Genomic DNA, 19,463 nt, shown 5'->3' on the forward strand with positions numbered 1-19,463 from the left:
AATGTACAACAATCATGCACACACTAGATTGTAATCAATTAACAAGAGCTGTGCGTAAGACAGCGCGCTCCACTCTTCGACAATTTGACAATAGAATGAATATACGTCTTAATAAGAGACCTCTGCTTTCAAAGGAAGATACAACAAGGGGCATAATTCTGTCAAGAGCAGATACCACACATGCAGATGATGATGGTAAAGAAATATTTTGAATTTCAAGTCATTATCTTATATAGCACCAAAGTTTTGTCCAGAAAACGAAAGTTGTCAACAACAAAAAATGTATGAAAGGAGCAAAGGAGTATAATTAAAATTTGGTCAAAAATACAAAATAGTGTTATAAGGATTGTTACCTCTCATGCAGATGGTGATGATAAAGATACGTTTCAAGATTCAAGTCTTTATCTTATATTGTAATAAAGTTATATCCAGAAAACTAAGATTTCCAAAAAAAAAAAAACTTAAAGTATGAAAGGGTTTTAATTCTGTCAATAATACAATAGGAGTTATGGGGATTGTAACCACATATGTAGATGACAACTGTAAAGAAATGTTTTTATTTTCAAGTCATTATCTTTTAAAATACCAAAGATATGTCTATAAACGAAGGTTTCGAAAAAAAAAAAAAAAAAAAAAAAATTACATGAAATTATCCCAAGTGTAACAATTTTGTGACCTTGACTTGGGTATAATGGGCCCAGCCCCTGCACATACTTTCTTTGTATACTGGACAATGTTTATGTGAACTTACAGTAAGATATAAACAATAGTAACAAAGATATGACAGAAAAACAAAGGTTGCCGAAGAACTTTAACCTTAGAAATAACCAATGTATAACACAGCCCCTGCACATACTTTGTTCGTATGCTGAACAGTGTTTATATGAATTAACAGTAAGATATAAGCAATACTCAAAACAGAAAAGGTTGCTTTAAAATAACTAAGTATACTAGTAACACCTTGATGACCTTAACCGAATAGTGGAGCTCGATATCTAAATATATAATTTTATATTTATTTATTTATTTACTAACTTAATTTATTAACCTTCGTGATATTGTTTTGCTGGCAGACTATAGTAGGACTCAAACATGTAGTCAATTATTTTAACAAAATCGCGCCATTTAAAAATACTGCGCGGTGCAAGCATAGACAAAACTCTAAGTGGAGAATATAGAGCAAAGTAACGCATAAAAAACGCAACAGAGTACAAGCAAAGACAAAATCTGTGACAATGGTATATGTGAAGTGTATAAAGCAAAGTAAAATTATGTCTAAAGCAACCAAACACGTTATTTCAAAACAATATTTGGCAAGTACAATAAGCGGAAATATTATTTATTTAATATCATAACTGATTTATTAATAACAATGGTCTACATGGAATTTACCTGTATACCTATTATTAAATTAGCTCTAATACGCTTACACCACTAACAAAAATATACAATTAACACGGTATGGATCAGTGCATGATTTACGTAGGTTTTTAATTGACAAACTGATGTAGCCAGTCAAGTGGTAAATTTATGTCCTACGAGCATAAGCACATAAACATAATACCGACGGAAATAATTGTTAAAGGTCCAACAGAAAAAGGCGTGGTTATGATACCACTAGCGTAAGGACAAATTCCCACGGCCTGATACAAAAGTACATTGTTTAATATATCGGACATTCACGATTTTCTCGTGCTGGGTTTAACTTTGAGTTACGCAAAGCGAAAAGATGGTAATGAAGTTGGAAAGAACGTTGCAAGTCAGACGTCATACCTTTGCAAGTTTAATAGAAATGAAAATAAATTTAGTTTTATCATAGGCAGTTGCATGCATTTGCAATATGAAATCTTTATGTAATGTTTAAACACAAATTGAAGTCTATAGTCAAAAGTACGGACCATTTTCACGTTGTGCGGTTCATAGAAAATCACACATTTTTAGGCAAGATTTGCAGAGTAATACTACGCTTTAGTGGCAGGATTTTAACACTGTGGTGAAGTTTAAGATGCAGTACGTTGTTTGTAATCATAGCCAATGTTTTGCAAACAATACAAATTATCTATATATATATAGACTTGTGATTAGGTTCTGTGTTGAAAGGATATTACAGACAGAAATACTAAAAAGAAACGTTACCAGATAAAATCGTGGATTTAGAGTTTCGGAAGTGTTAATACATTATATAAACTTAATAGTGTATATTGGAATAATTTAAAAGACTAACATGGGATGACAAGCAAGCACTGATGCAGACAGACGGAATTTGACCATGTAAGTTCGATTTTCGTGTTACAAAAATTACATCTTTATGACGGTTGTAAAATGTGTCACGTGATAAAGCCGTACGGTACATAAACAAGTATGTAGGTCATTGTTATTATGGATGGGTGAAATTAGACAGGTTTTGACAGATTGACAACTGTTCACCTTATCACAACAAATTTTTTTAACACAGAGTTTATGCTGAGCCATTTCTGATGGCCTCAATTGTGTTCAAGTCCTTTATGTGAATTTTCTTCTGTGTTCCTGTAGGGGTCTTTGAAGGTATCGTTGCAAAAACTTTACAGCCTGCAACCCAGCACTTTGATAACTTATTTGCTCGCACGAGCTCACGGGCTTCGAAGGATAGTCTCTCCCTGAAGGGTGTAATGTTCTCTTGAACAAATATTCCCGCACCGAGCTCCTTCCTCGCATCATAAAGCCTTTGTCTTGCATTTGAGTTGGTGAACTTAATTATCACCTTGCGATTGTACACAAATTCATCCTTCCATTTCCCTTTGCGGTGACATTTGTCAATGTCGGATGGTTGGAGTGTTAGTTTTTCGCCACTACGGAGGGTGATTTTGTTAACATGGTCGAGAACTTTTTTGGTCACATTCTCGTTATTGTTTCCTGAATCACCAGGTATACCTGACACATCAAGACACATTTTGCGCCCATACTGTTCAAGTTCGTCTGCGTGCAAGAAATTTTGATTTAGTGATTCTTGTAGTCGTTTGTTTTCCTCTTTTAGAGTAGATATTTGATCTTGGAATTTCAACGTCTCGGCCTGAACTATTTTATGGACTTCATTTTTAAATTCTGTTACTAGCTCCTTTTTCAGTTCTTTAATCAAATCACTTTTTATCTCTTTACCGAGAATGGCCACCAGCTCTTTAAGTTCGTCTTTCGAAAATTTGTCAGCCATATTTGTTGATTTCTTTTGTTCTATTTCGGCCTCGCTTTCACTGTTTTCGCCAATTTCAGAAATCTCAGCACAAAATACAGTTTTATGTTTTTTCTCAGATGGATGTAGACATGAACCAGATTTATTACGCGTTCTTTTACGCTTTTGGGACTGTACAACCCACGACATAAATGTTCATCACAGTGGGTGGAGTACAGTAAGATGGCGGTAAGATGGCGGTAACAAAGGATCTATCACGTATTAGTTCAAAATCACCATCAGATGGCATTTAAGTGTTACAACATAATCACTTTCGTATATCTAATCATCAGAAATGCTTATCACACTATTTAGTCCGTCCTGATTCAAGGAAAGCACGAATTTATAACATATTTTGTACACCTACAAAAAACACCGCCATACTTTTTTCACACCGGAAGTTCCCTACTTTTTACTGAACCATCACATTATGTATTGATTCATATAACGTATATTTCTACCACAGACTTAATAAATGGAATGCATAAGCAATTATAAATTTACTTCTATCAGGTAACCAAATTCTGAATATAGCTATAAATCAATTTGATATCATCATTCATTAGTAAGATAAAACCATTCATATTTGCTATATAATGCTATATTTATCTCTAGCAATTAAATAGTCCAACAAATTCAATCATTTTCAACTCAGTGCAGTGCTTGAAGATGAAGGTTACCATTATAATTGTGTGATTTTTTGCTTCTTTGTTCAACCAGACCGACAAGTTAGCAATTTTCAGGTTATGGATCCGTAATGACATTTTCCTTTACATTAGGTATTCACCGTGTGCATTTGATTGTTTGTTTGTTTTGGGTTTAACGCTGTTTTTCAACAGTATTTCAGTGACTGTAAGGTAACGGAGGGTAGTTAACCTAACCAGAGTTCCTTGATTCTGTACCAGTACAAACCTGTTCTCTGCAAGTAACTGCCAACTTCCCCATTTGAATCAGAGGTGGAGGATGAATGATATCAGACATGATGTCTTTTATCAAATCATCACGGAGAACATACGCCCCGTCTGGGGATCGAACTCACGACCCCGTGATCCGTAGATCTGCGCTCTCCCTATTGAGCTAAGCGGGCGGGTTTTCCGTTTGCTATTTCAGCATTCTATGCTCATTATGAAAAAGCAGTTTTCTGTTATGACTGAAGGATGCTGAAGTATACTCTAAATACATAACTACATGGAAACAGCCAGGCAGCATTATAGATCCACTGCCATAAATCCAACTATATTTAGAATCTTTGTTTTTACTTACAATTACATTTCCATCCGAATCTTCAATTTGCAGATATGCCTCCAGTGGTGCTGACGCACAAACAAATGTTAATAACTGCTGATTTGCAATACGGCACTCAAGGTCGCAGATTGATGAAAGGTCATCTGCATCACATAAACACACACCCTTCTGTTCAATGTAACCCTGGTATAAACCAGTGTCACACTCCTGCAAATTAAATATTATATGTTTAAGATAGAACATTGCTGCATAAATATACCATTACATAATTTTTTCAAGTTAAAGAAGTGAATGAAAAATTAAAATCCTGTTTAGGTGCTGCAGCCTTCCCTATTATAGAAACACTATTTTTCTCCTTTCCTTGGCGTAATTAATCAAAGCAAATTTTGTCTCTATATTTCAAATTCAAAATCACAAATATATCACTGATCCATTTCTTGCAAATCAGACTTATAGTGTGGTAGGTGACATACGGACATATGGACAGCAATGCTATATGCCTCGCACATAAATCTGGGAGCATATTTAACGGACTTCGAAAATTAAAGAAAAATATAACAAGATCTAATGAACATATTCAGAAACTTTTAACCTTTAGCCCGCTGAATTTCTATAACGAACTTGTCCATCTTTCAATTTGGACAGTACCATTAACTGTTAAAAGGGGTGCTTACCAAAAAAAATACTGACTGAATGGTGAACAGTGCAGACTATGATCAGACTGCACAGAAGTGCACGCTGATCTTGGTCTGCACTGGTCGCAAAGGCAGAATCACTTGCCGCCAGCAGGCTAAAGATTAAAGAACCCTAAGTGCCAAATATCAATCATGAAATAGCAAACTTAAAATAAGCAACATAACAACATACCAATGTCAAATGATGCAATATAAGAATCTTTCACTGGTTAAAGGTGCAGATGGAAATATCTGGCTCGTGGGTAACTGTTTAGGCGGTATTAGGGCTGTGCTGAGTTACCGCTTAACTGTTACCAGCGAACCAGATATTTTCATCTAGGGATAGACTCATTTTCTTGCATACTATATTATTCGATTAAAAGAAGAAATAAAATAAAAATACAGCACATTTTCATTATAGTAGCCTTTGAATTTATGCATTCATTCATAAATTAGAGCATGAGGGTCATCTTACACCCTACTGTGTAAGACGAGTTTTTCCAGCACAGGCAAAAACATGTGAAAATGCCTGTTTGGCATTCAAGAAAGGACAATAAAAAAAATCTTAAAACATTTCCAAGAAATACTTCAAGAAACAAATAAACTTACATTATCCCTGCAATGAGCCTCAAATTCTGCAGTTGTTTTACAAGAGCCGTCCTGAAAGCGCCATCTGCCATCTTTACACAAGGGGTATACTTCTTTCTCACAGTCATCAGACCCATATATCTCCTTATAACCAGCAGAGCATACACAACGACGATCACTTTCCTGATAGATATAAAAAAATCACTTTAATTGTACTACTTTATTTTAAGTCAACTGTTAGAAAAAGGTCTACAGCTTATATTAACCCTTACCCTGCTATATTTCTATAATGGACTGGTCCATCTTCCAATTTAGGCAGTACCATTTATCATTTGAAGGGGTGTTTACTAAAAATTTACTGACTGAATAGCGAACAGTGCAGACCATGATCAGACTGCACGGATGTGCAGGCTGATCTTGGTCTGCACTGGTCGCAAAGGCAGAATCACTTGCCGCCAGCAGGCTAAGGGTTAATTGCTCTCAACACCTCATTCCTGGTGGCAGTCATTACCAAGCTGGTACAAGAGAAGGGAAAGTCTAAAAGGAAATGAGCACTTACTGAAATAGGTAATTGCAGAGTTTAGTATTTTACATGTTTTATGCTTAAATGACTGTTTCCTGTTAATTTTGCTTTTTGTTTTTGTATGGTTTCATCACAGGCGGGTTTTTCTATTAAAGTATCTGCAAAACCCTGACGATCAACAACAAAAACAAACAATTTCATCAATGACTCAGTATTCCCCCATCTCTATACAAAGTTTGGTCTACATGTCTTATGTTATTCTTTCTTGAATTTATAGAGTAAAGTTGTTTTTTTTTCTATTTTTAGTAATGGTGAGTTTGACCCTGGCTAAAGCAATTAGAGCTATCACTAAAGGTGATGAATGTACCCCCCACATGCACTGACACAGTACATTGCAATTTGACACACACAAGATTGCATAATTACGTGGACTGTATGTATATAGACTGTATGTATACAGTATAGTAACAAAAAACAAAGTCCCATAACTATGCAGAATATTTATCTAAAAGAACGTAGTATGCACCATGCACAACTAGGGTTGGTACTGATCACCTGTGTGAAGATTCATTAAATTGTGTGCAAGGGTACAAGATTGCATATGCAGACTGTATGTACATAATATGTTAACAAAAAACAAAGTCCCGTAACTCTGCAGTTTTTTTTTCTGAAAGAACCTAACATGCCTCATGCACAACTACTGTTGTTACTGATCACTTGTGTTAAGTTTCATTAAGGGGATGAGGAGCGATGGTGCGCACAAGATTGTGTCTACGGACAGATGGGCAGACAGACAGACGACCTGAAACCAGTGTACCCACCCTTACAACTTTGTTGTCGGGGGTACAAAAAGAGGGCCATGATGAACCTTTATTGCTAACCCAAGTTTTACAGTACAAACAAGCTCTAACAAGAGACATACATTGTATAGCTAAAATAATATGTAACTTGCAGAGTCTAAGGATGAGATTTCCAACATTTTCCAGCTGTAACAGGAAAGCTGGACAAGCAGGGGTTTCCCAAAGGAACATTTCAAAATCAGACAACAGTTGTATGTACTAAGTTATTTGCATTACCTCATTCATAGCAGAAATGAGCCACGTCATGAGAAAACCAACATAGTGCATCTGCGACCAGCATGGATCCAGACCAGCCTGCTCATCTGTGCAGTCGGGTCAGGATCCATGCTGTTCGCTTTCAAAGCCTTTTGCTAGTAGAGAAATCGTTAGCGAACAGCATGGATCCTGACAAGACTGCGGGGATGCGCAGGCTTGTCTGGATCCATGCTGGTCGCAAACACACTATGCTGGTTTTCTTGCTGGTGCGGCTAAAATAAACTTTTGTGCTCTGCAAAGTAATACACTATTCAGTAAACACTATATAAGTATTAAAGGCAATTGATTAAATCTGGAAATCTGGCCAAAACATTCCCTGTAGATGTGAACACTTCCAGCAAGTTTAATTGAAACACGCCAAATCATGTCTTAGATTTTGTACGAGACAGACTGATGAAAAGACAGGAGAACAATGCCAAAAATATATGTATAAACAAAACTTGCCTGGAAATCTTTCCCACCTCCAGTACACTGGCAAGTGGGCTGTCCTGTATTTGGTTGCTGCGCTTCCCCTCCACAGGTAAGACACCCATCCTGTCCTGTCTTATGATTAAAGTGGTCAACCGCACATGGTAAGCAATCAGCAATAGACATCCCTTCTTCTAAATCGTTGTATGTACCAGTTGGACATGGTGTTGGTGTGCCTGAATTCTCAGGGCAGTAATACCCTAGAAAATAAGAAATACTGTATTTATCCTGTTACAATGTTACCATATTTACACCTTTATAATACCACCATATTTACCCTTGTATAATATTACCATATTTATCATTGTACAATGTTACCATATTTATCCTTGCATAATACCGTCACATTTGATTCTGGTATAAAATCAGCATACTTAATCATTGTGGTAACTTTATAATAGTATTATACATCATAAGAATAATCATAGTTTAATTACTTATATATGAACATTATAGTATATCCTAATGCAGTAGAAAAACAATTTATATCAGTGTAAAATGTCAAAAAAAAAAGAACTTACAAAAATAAGAATTATGTGTTACATACTTATGTTAAATGTGAAATTTTACACATAACAGAGCAGATTTTCTAACCTATAGGGCATAAGTATGCCTGGGTGCCATTTGGTCCAAATATATCTGCAAGATCGCTGCTGTTCGCTACTGGGGTATCAGTCGTAGCCATGTCAAGGCAGACAACTCCTGCACGACATGAAGTACACCCACTTCCGTCAGAATTACTATAAGTCCCAGCTATACAAGGTGCACATGTATCATCTAGTGTTGTATGTAGGGCACCAATCATTTCCCCATATCCAGGTGGACACATTGTAGGTTCAATAGCACCTGAAAAAGTGTGAAAAATTATGTTCCACTACACTTACATTTTACATTCAGTTTGATAGTATAAAAACAAGATGTTGAATTACAATGAGTATAGATAAAATAAAGATTTGAATTTTTCCCCTATCTTTTATACTAACAATAGAACTACTAATACTAGTGTATGTTTATACTTACATCAAGTGACATGTAATAGAATCTACAACTGAACACAATTAAACATACTTTTAAATGACAACAAAAGCGCTAAACTATCTCAATATGCATCAGATCACATCAAATTACCGCTGAAATGAAATAATGTACTTAATGAGCAGACAACTTGTCAATTTTCTCAATTTCGACTAATTCAAGAGATATATGCTTTAAGCCACTAAAATTATTTGGCTGGTTATTGTACTTGGCCTAGGTTTATTATTGAGATGCAAATTCTATATAAATTAGGTCTAGTTTCAAGAAATACTGCTCTTAGATTAGTAACTGCGGGGACAATTTTTCATACAATTCTGAGTAATTCAAGGCTAAGAACTGCGAAATGACTGTGACTATCTGGTTGGTTATCAAACCTGCCATGATATTACAGACTAAGTTTGGTCTGGATAAGAATTGCTCAAGTAAAAGAGCAAAGTCAATTTTGAGCAAACCAAGGGCAACAACTCCAACATTCCTACACTTAAAAGGGAACTTAAGTTATGCCTTTGCTTACAGAACCACTGTCATTTTTTTCAAAGTATGAAGATAAACAAGATATGCTGACCTTTAACTTGATCCCACTGACCCCATATAAAGTCCCAAACTTAAACTTTCTAAGAGCTACCTATATGCCCAGTTTGATTTCAATAAATCAACCAAAACTTTATGAGCAGGAACTATTTTTGGTAACAATGACCTTGACATTGACTCCACCAATCCCAAAAGCAATCCGAATCTTGGTTTCACTATAAGCTACACCCTATAGACTAAAGTTCATGTCAGCATCTTAACACAAATTTTATTGTACAGATATTAAAAATTTGACGCCACCCATCAACCTTCCCATCTATTCACCCAGCGATGGCGCCAATCTTATAATTAGATTTTCAGCTTTGGAAAACCTGATTAAAAGATAAATCCCTCACAAATATTTCAGATTCTACATACAGATTCATAAAGATTCCAATATTCCATTATCCTAATGCCTTCACATTTATGTTTAATCAATTAATTTTTATTTTAATTATCACATTACCTGCATCTGTACAGTTGCATGTGTCGAAGTAGTTGCCCGTGCAGTAACTGCCTGATGGACAGCTCGTTGGCTCGGTAGAATTTTCTGGGCAGTAGTACGCTGGCGGACATGAAATCTGAGTCTCCGAATTGTTACAGTAGTAACCTTTAACACAATATAAATAAAATGTTCTGTGAAAAAGTGAATACATGTATATTCAATTGACAGTAAAACTTTCAAGAACCTTTGTACCGGTAGTTGTGAAACTTTCTTTACTCAAATTATATTTTTATTTGTATAACTACTGAAACGTATAATGTAAATGAAACTATGTCAGCGGTGTGAAATAACCGAGGTAAAAAGTTTGAGAACAGTCAAACTGAAAAGAAGAGTAATATTACTCCTGTTGCAAAGCCTTATCTACTGTGGTATCAAGGCTGTGCCGAGTTACCGTTAAACTGTTATCAGCGAAGACCTGGCCCCACGTTAGCAAAACATTTTCAGTCTCAGCTGAGTTTGATAATGAAACTTTATTTGTCATTTAAATCTAACCAGCATGTTTAAAACAAAACAAAGTGTACAGAAGTCTTTTTAGAGCATAAAAAGTTCACAGCATAAAAAGTTCATGAGCATAAAAAGTTCATAGCATAAAAAGTTCATGAGCATAAAAAGTTCATGAGCATGGTAGGAGGAATTATTAACCCAGTACCTGCTTTACATTCTCTGATGATAGAGGCACCTTCTGGGCAGTACTGACCATCTACGCATGGGTAACCAGAGAATGTCATGTTCATATCAGGACAATAAGACCCGGCGGGACACGGGAAACAATCTGGCTCACTCTCCGCAGCAAGTATGTCCCTGAAATTTATAGGTTATCTTATATTTAGAAATTTTATTAGACTGCAATTGTATGTAAATGTAACAACTGATCAATTTTTCCTGTTAGGTTATTCTTTGTAATATTTATTTGAATTGCTTGATTATATCAAAAAAGTCTTTTGAAAGCATAGAATACAGACAAGAAAATAATTTGACCGAGTCTTTTCATGACAGATAATGAACTGTTCAACATTCCCCACACCCATTGATTACAGTCATGAACTGTATAACATTACCCACATACTCTTGTTTAGTCTGTTCATAACATGTTATTCCTCAAACCCTAGCAAAGCTTAAGCCAAAACTCTATAAAAGATAGATTCTTTTGCTTTTATGTCAACCCAGATAAGTTTAGCTACGTCTTTGAGTCAAACAAGAAACAGTTCTAACATAATAATGTAAGGCATTGGAAAAAAATTCCAAAATTTACCTCTTCTGGAATTATTTCAGTCTCATATCAGAACCATTAACCTTCCATGTACCAGGTTAGCTTGATCCTGGTCAGTATAGTATGTTACCTACCCCCAAATGACCCATATAAACTGCTGGCTTACCTGTATGTACCAGCTGGACAAGATTCCGGAACTATTGTTGCATTTGGACAGAAGTAGCCGAGAGGACATGGGTTGACCGTGTAGTTTGAGAGTGCTGGAGTGTCACAGAAATATCCGGCTGGACATGGGAGACACGCACTAGAGTCACTCATTCCTGTCTGGTCATTGTACGTTCCGTTTGGACACATTTCTGGATCTTCATTCACCCTGCAGAACCATCCTGCCCAGCAAGGTTCAGCCACAGTCGAATTTTCCACGCAAATACTGCCGCCAGGACAGGGCTGACATTCAGCTTGTGATACAGCTCCTGTTTTACTGATGAAGGAGTTTGCTGGGCAAACCTGAGGTGTGGTTATTCCTTCTGTGCAGTAGTAACCATATGGACAGGGTCCACCATTCGGCATGTTTGAACTATCAGGGTCCGGTACACCCATACCAACGTAGCATATGAAACCAGCCGAGCATGGACCAGAGATATTACCTCCAGTACAGTAACTACCTATAGAAAGGAAGTAGCAGATAATATTAGTGACAAGTAATTAAATTACAGTTGGAATAAAATACCATATGTTAATAAAGAAATTTTTTTCACCACAGCCACCTGTAAAGTAAATCTACAGACAAAAGTTTACACTGAAAATTTTAGTCAATCAAAATCTGTATTTCTGACCAAGTCTGGTGAAAATGCATCGGTTTATGAGAACACACTGTTTGAAATAAATTGTGAATGATGGACGGACAACCCTAAAAGCTAACCATAAGCACTATGGGTTCAGATGAGCTGAAATTCTTAAAAAAAAACAGAATTTTAATAACCCCTACACCTGGACAAATGAAAGTCAATGACAAAGACTGACTTTTTATCACATGTTTAACGTCGCTGGAGTGAAATAAAGCCATTACTTGATAAAACACTAGTGTAATAAAGCTTTGACGTTGACGTCACTTAAAGTATAGGAGATGTTGGCCGAACTGACTTCTTTATAATAGTTAATTTTTTTTAAAAAATTGATGTTTCGTCAGGCAAAGCTAACATGTGATAAACAGAATATCACATAAATTTTGCGACTTTCCACATTGAATTTATTAAACTTGTTTAATAAACTGATACAAGAGGGCCATGATGGCCCTATATCGCTCACCTGTTATCATTGCACTTAAGGACAAGTCTTCAAGGTCAAAAGATCATAATAGAAATCAATCAAAAGAATTATGAGAAAATATAGTTGAAATTTTCTTTAAGTAACTTTAAAAACAAGATTTGAAAACTTTTTGTAGAGGTCCACTAGGCAATGCTACATGTCAAATATCTAAGCTCTTCTGGTTTATTTTTAGAAAATTTTGAAGATTTTTCTATGTACAATCAAGTAACCCCATGGGGCAGGGTCAATTTGACCCCAGGGGTCATGATTTGAATAAACTTTGTAAAAGTCTAATAGGCAATGCTACATGTCAAATATCTAAGATCTAGGCCTTCTGGTTTATTTTTAGAATTTTTTTTTAAGATTTTCCTATGTAAAATCAAGTGACCCCTAGGGCGGAGTCAATTTTGACCCCGGGGGACAAGGTTTGAACAAATTTTGTAGAGGTCCACTAGGCAATGCTACATGTCAAATATCTAGTCTCTAGGCCTTCTAGTTTATTTTTAGAAAATTTTTGAAGATTTTCCTATGTAAAATCAAGTGACCCCTGGGGCTGGGTCAATTTTGACCCGGGGGGTCATGATATGAACAAATTTTGTAGAGGTCCACTAGGTAATGCTACATGTGAAATATCTAAGCTCTAGGCCTTCTGGTTTATTTTTAGAAAACTTTTGAAGATTTTCTTATGTAAAGTCAAGTGACCCCTAGGGCGGGGTCAATTTTGACCCCCGGGTCATAATTTGAACAACTTTAGTAGAGGTCCAATAGGCAATGCTACATGTCAAATATCTAAGCTCTAGGGCTTCTGGTTTTTGAGAAGAAGATTTTTTAAATATTTTCCTATGTAAAATCAAGTGACCCCTGGGCGGGGTCAAGTTTGACCCCGGGGGCCATGATTTGAACAAATTTTGTAGAGGTCCACTAGGCAATGCTACATGTGAAATATCTAAGCTCTAGGCCTTCTGGTTTATTTTTAGAAATTTTTTGAAGATTTTCCTATGTAAAATCAAGTGACCCCTGGGGCGGGGTCAATTTTGACCCCAGGGTCATGATTTGAACAATTTTAGTAGAGGTCCACTAGGCAATGCTACATGTCAAATATCTAAGCTCTAAGGTTTCTGAGAAGATTTTTTAAGATTTTCTTATGTAAAATCAAGTGACCCCTGGGGCGGGGTCAATTTTGACCCCGGGGTCATGATTTGAACAAACTTGGTAGAGGTCCACTAGGCAATGCTTCACACCAAATATCTAAGCTCTAGGGCTTCTGGTTTTTGAGAAGAAGATTTTTAAAGTTTTTCCTTTCGGTTGCCATGGCAACCAGTGTTCTGCATGGAATTCAATTCTTTGAACAATTTTGAAAGGGGGCCATCCAAGGAACATCCCTGTGAAGTTTCATCAAAATTGGCCTGTTGGTTTAGGAGGAGATGTTGTTTAAAGGAAAGTGTGGACGGACGTACAACGGACAGATGTACAACGGACGGACGTACAACGGACGGACGGACGGACGCCGGACGGTGAGCGATCACAATACCTCACCCTGAGCACTTTGTGCTCAGGTGAGCTAAAAATGCTTGGCAGAGCATTGCATTTTTTTATTTTATTCAACTTGTTTGAAAAATTCAATATGAAAAGACACTCATATAGTATCCTTTATATACCGCAGTCCTTCCAGAGCATTTTAAAACACAAACAAGAGGGCCAAGATGGCCCTAGGTCGCTCTCCTCAGAAACACACCATAACAGTGTAAATATGTTTGACCTAGTGATTTCATTCAGGTGAGCTAAAAACTCACAATTTCAGAAAGGAGGACAAAATGATTTATGTGCCTTACCTGCGACGCAGTCAGCACAATCTTCTGGTTTTTCATTGTTTAGTTTTGTATCAGCTGTATATGTTCCATTAGGACAAAGAACTGGCGATGCCGATCCATCTGGACAGTATGAGTAGGCTGGGCAGTCTACTGGTATGCTTGTATTCTGTGGACAATAATATCCCTTTGGACAAGTCAAACAGGTAATTTCTCCTTGACTGGGCTGGTACGTTCCAGGAGTACATCCTATGGGGTCAGCACTTTCTGCCGGACAGTAAAATCCCGTGGGACAAATATAAGCTGTTGGCTGGGAGTTGTCGATATCGACTGATGATGGACAATAGTATCTTTCATCACAGATGCCTGCAGGACCAGTGGATGCTAGAGAATCACAGTATTTTCCACCAGTACATGGGTAACAGTCAAAAAGTCCTGCACCAAGAGTTTCATTCCTCATCGTTCCGAGGGGGCAGGGCACTGCTGCAGTGGTTCCTGGAAAACATCAAGTTTTCTTCTTAATTCTAATGAATGCAAACGTTTATATAGACTTGCTGCAAGCAGTGTTTCAGAAACTAATACTGAACCCAAATAAAGAGGCACTGCAAGTCACAACTCCAGTAATTCAGGGCATGAGATTATAAAAATGAAAATGAATAAAAATAAAAATGAAAAATACAGATCATTATATTAATTGGCAGTGTACTGCAAACCTAGAAGTGTTCGCGGATACTATATTTGGCGTTTTTCAAAACATGAACATTTTTGCGGATATAAATCTTTGCGGAATCATATCCATCGCGAATCCCGCGAATATGAAGTCGCAAGTGAACATATTTAGTATAATAGGTAAGTATCACTGCACTGTTGCATTTATAGTATTCTCGAAAACATTCAGTTTTATTGTACCCTTCAATTATAAATGCACCCTAATCCTTTTCATCCATATCAATGGTTATTCACACCTCCAATTATTGACAATCAGTAAATTGCTGTTATTACACTGTCATTTGTTTGCCATTTAAATAGGCGATTAATCCACACTTAGCAGAAATAGACACAATACTTTATTTACAAATAATATATCATATTGGCTGCCGACTGCAAAGTGCATGTATATGTTGTTCGATAGATGCATATTAGTTTTGTTTTTATCCCCTGTTTGCCTTACGGATCGATATTGAAAATGCTGTTACTTCATAAATAAATTGTAAATCAATTGAAATAATGTGGATTTGTGCACTCATGTTATACAATTACGGTACTAGAATATGAATTATTAATATCCAGGTATATGTAAGCACAGAACCATTTTATAGCGATCTATATAAGCTGAAGCTAGAATCTTTCGCGTTTTTGTTAGAACAGAGTTTTTTGCGGCTATTTAATTTCACGGAAATATACTACCCACGAAAGGCGCTAATTTAAAAAGCGCGAAAACAATTCTAGGTTTACAGTATTCCTCTGCAAAATTTTGTAACCAATGAAATCACTGCATTTAGAGACTGGTCTTCTACTTCATTTGATAACTTCGGATTCAGAAAAGCCTTTTTTTTTTAAATCCTACATCTTACCCTCTAAATTGTACATGCTTCCTTAAAGATGCATAAAAATGATTTAAAAGAAGGATTTGGCAAACTGATATCACAAACCTATTGATCAATTGAATGTTTGCCTAAGAAAGACTTATAGTCTGCTATTGTTTCAATAAGTAATGCAGTATATAAGACAAATAACCCTATATTTGGCAATTTACATATTGGGTAACTTTCACATCTGTTCATTTTCAGAGATACTTAATCTTCTGTACAATTAGTTATAACACTTAGCAAAAACACATAGCTAAAACAAATACACAATCTATGCTTACACTTTCAATTTGTAGTCTAAATAATCTTTGAAATGGTTTTCATAATTAAAGAGTTCTGACTTTAATGACGACGGAGTCAGTTACACCACACAAATATTTTAAACCCCATACCTTCATCACAGTAGTGAGCAATTGGACACGGTCCATTAGTTCCATCATCTGGTGTCGGCGTTGTAGCATTTCCGAGACACAGATAACCGGCAGTACAGTTTCCGGCTGGTGCGGAGAGTCCGGGCACATCGCAGTACATACCAGGCAAACATGGCAGGCATTCGTCAGATGCAGATACCGCCTCATTCGGATTGTATGTTCCTATTAAATTAGAAATGTTAAATGGCATATATAGGAATCTTAAATACATAAAGCCAACTTTCATTCGTGCAAACTTGGATAATTCCTTCACAGTGACTGTCTTTGCTCAAACTTGTCAGGTCCTGGCAAAATATCTATATAATGTATATCTTTTTTATGGCTTGAACTACTGCTAACTCAACAAATTTTGCTTGTCCCGTTCAGTTTGAGCCAATGAAATTTGACTGTACATTGTAATACAACTGTTTCTATCTTTATAGAATACTACTAATATTTGCTTAATTTTCAATACCTAATAATTATAAAATTTCAAAACATGAAAGGAAAGAAGTTTGCTCATTCATTTTGAAGATGCATATCAAGTAAGTTTCAACATAACACAAGCTTAGTTCATGGGTAATGAAAATTGTAACTGAAATAAAAATGTCCTTTACAGGTATTTGAAGTTTCAACAGCATGTGCCTGTTTTAAAATTCAATGATTCCATACCTGTTGGACAAGGTTCGCCATTATCTACAGTTCCATTCAGACAGTAGTAACCAGCTGGACACGGCAACGTCTGGTTCATAGCAAGGTCCGGACACGACGTTCCCGCCTCACATTCCCTGCAGGAGCCTTCTCCCGTCTGGGGTTGATAATGGCCTCTAGGACATGCTGTCTCCAAAACGGCTCCTTCTAAACAATAATATCCAGCGGGACAGATATATCCGATACGGTTGTCAGTCGGATTTGCGACATCGGATCCAGTCAAACAGATGTAACCAGCGTTACAAGGTAAACTGTAACCTGTAACAGAATCACAACGATATTGGAATTTCTAATAATATGTTGTTTTACTGTATAATACCTAACTGAGTCTTATATTTGTGCATTTCTTTTTATTTCATACACACTTCATTCAGACTACCTTCAATACTTTTGGTGATTCTGCACGTTTGATAAATATAAAGTCATGACGACACTGAATTGATCTGGATAGCAAAAATTAAAACCTTAGACTGTTATTGAACTAGGTGTGTCACTATTGCCAGAAGGCACACCATAGCCATACATTAACATATTTTAACACCTATTTCCCTAACCTGGAATACGGTATCAAATTCACTGTGATGTATAAAACAGTGTACTAGACATGGTTTTACAAAATCTCATAATCCCAATTCAAAACAGTCTCATGCCAATACATGCAAAATAATGCACTGACTAAAGTGACAACAGTAGGCACATTCATTGTAATCATAGAGTAACAAGCTATATTGCATATATTACTAAATACAGCATCAAATCTGTGTTGAATTTAAACGGTGAAAATACATGTATTTTTTTATGCTCAGTTATTTATAATGTCCATATGATAATTTACAAACTAAAGCCGATATATCCTGCTATTTAAAAGGAAAAATACATTTCTAAAATAAATATACTTTTGATTCGTAAAATCTATTAAAATTGATCTATCTTCACATTGGACTGAAATATGGTACGGAAATATGGAACGTGCCTGTACAGATTTTATCACCACTCGGCAAATGGCTGCCGAAAAAATGAAAGTAATGGTCTGCAGTGAGACAAATAGATGTACTGAGTTATAAATTTGAGATTTCAGTTACAACCCATTAATTTGCATTAGTGTAGTTACAAGCAAAATAAATCTAAAACAATCAATATGAACAGATAATATTAGACTGACACAAATGTATTTCACATTAAGAACAGAACATCTGAATGATTTAACTTCAACATATGAGCCGCGCCATGAGAAAACCAACATAGTGGCTTTGCGACCAGCATGGATCCAGACCAGCCTGCGCATCCGCGCAGTCTGGTCAGGCTCCATGCTGTTCGCTAACAGTTTCTCCAATTCCAATAGGCTTTAAAAGCGAACAGCATGGAGCCTGGCCAGACTGCGCGGATGCGCAGGCTGGTCTGGATCCATGCTGGTCGCAAACCCACTATGTTGGTTTTCTCATGGCACGGCTCATATTATTTCGTGTAAAAAATAATAGACAATACTTCATTAACTATGTCTATTTCACACACATCACTTAGCACCAAAACTTTATTTATTACACATGCACATATTTAAAAAAAACAACATTACATAATACTAAGCAACCATGTCATTTCATGTCATCAGTGAGTGAAATTTCATACATACATCAACACACAAATTATATATTAGCTCAATTAAAATCAACAAAAGAAGCATTTTTTTTCTATTTTGCCACACATCTAACTTACTCAATGTCACCCCTGTAAGTATTAACCATATACTAAATACAATACTGTAAATAAAATAATAAAATCAAGGTCACAAGGTCATGCTTTTTTCCATATGCAAATTTCAGCTACAGTCGAATCCACTTATTTGAATACTAATCATTTGACCCAAGTTTTATAAAATTCCTTCAAGGGGTTAGGAGATATAGAGCGAACACGAAATGGAAGGCTCAAACCTTTGACCTTCAGTTGTGACCTTGACCTTGAGCCGACATGGCTGACTCATAAGTTCTGCACATCGCCTTGATGAGGTGATCGTTTGACCCAAGTTTTATAAAATTCCTTCAACGGGTTTAAGAGATATAGAGCGGACACAAAATACTTATAATACTGGTTATTGGAATATTCCGCTTATTTGCATACACAGTGAAAGCACCAATCATTATGTTAAAAGGAGCAAAACTGACTTATCCGACACATCAAATGGTCACTCTGGTTTAATTCAAATAGTCTTAAAATGTCTGGATAATTTGCTAACTTGTTTTGGAAGCCATCTTGAACTAAAAAGTCATCCTGGTGAGTTATATAATTATATAGTTAATTGTTCAAAATTTATAAGTATATATAAATACAGTTGTTTAACTTTCTCTTTTTCGTGGGAGAGTGAATAACTATGGAGGTGGTAAATCTTTGTACTTTGAAATCTGACCATAGTAAGTCATCAATTTCACCCTAAGCTAAATAGAGGCGTACATAAAATATATACCGGTACATACAGGATATTACACGAGTGTCTTTTCACATTGA

At 36.2% G+C, this 19,463-nt stretch overlaps 1 protein-coding gene across 6 annotated transcripts in view; it reads right to left on the reverse strand.

The window, feature by feature from the left end:
• The window catches only part of LOC123538081 (uncharacterized), a 175,751-nt gene that overhangs the window by 36,973 nt on the left and 119,315 nt on the right, over window positions 1-19,463 (reverse strand). For 4 of the 6 annotated variants that reach the window (XM_053530443.1, XM_053530444.1, XM_053530440.1 and 1 more), the window contains 11 exons: window positions 18,678-18,689; window positions 16,926-17,222; window positions 16,236-16,436; window positions 14,279-14,749; window positions 11,305-11,803; window positions 10,578-10,729; window positions 9,890-10,033; window positions 8,413-8,664; window positions 7,795-8,018; window positions 5,734-5,895; window positions 4,469-4,657 (listed from right to left, as the gene is read on the reverse strand). In XM_053530443.1, the coding sequence (XP_053386418.1) occupies window positions 4,469-4,657; window positions 5,734-5,895; window positions 7,795-8,018; window positions 8,413-8,664; window positions 9,890-10,033; window positions 10,578-10,729; window positions 11,305-11,803; window positions 14,279-14,749; window positions 16,236-16,436; window positions 16,926-17,222; window positions 18,678-18,689 (2,603 nt within the window). The remainder of the gene's footprint in view (window positions 1-4,468; window positions 4,658-5,733; window positions 5,896-7,794; window positions 8,019-8,412; window positions 8,665-9,889; window positions 10,034-10,577; window positions 10,730-11,304; window positions 11,804-14,278; window positions 14,750-16,235; window positions 16,437-16,925; window positions 17,223-18,677; window positions 18,690-19,463) is intronic. The other 2 variants (XM_053530446.1, XM_053530441.1) reach the window with 1 other exon arrangement.

The sequence above is a fragment of the Mercenaria mercenaria genome, chromosome 18 (genome assembly GCF_021730395.1).
Source record: "Mercenaria mercenaria strain notata chromosome 18, MADL_Memer_1, whole genome shotgun sequence".
NCBI lineage: Eukaryota > Metazoa > Mollusca > Bivalvia > Venerida > Veneridae > Mercenaria > Mercenaria mercenaria.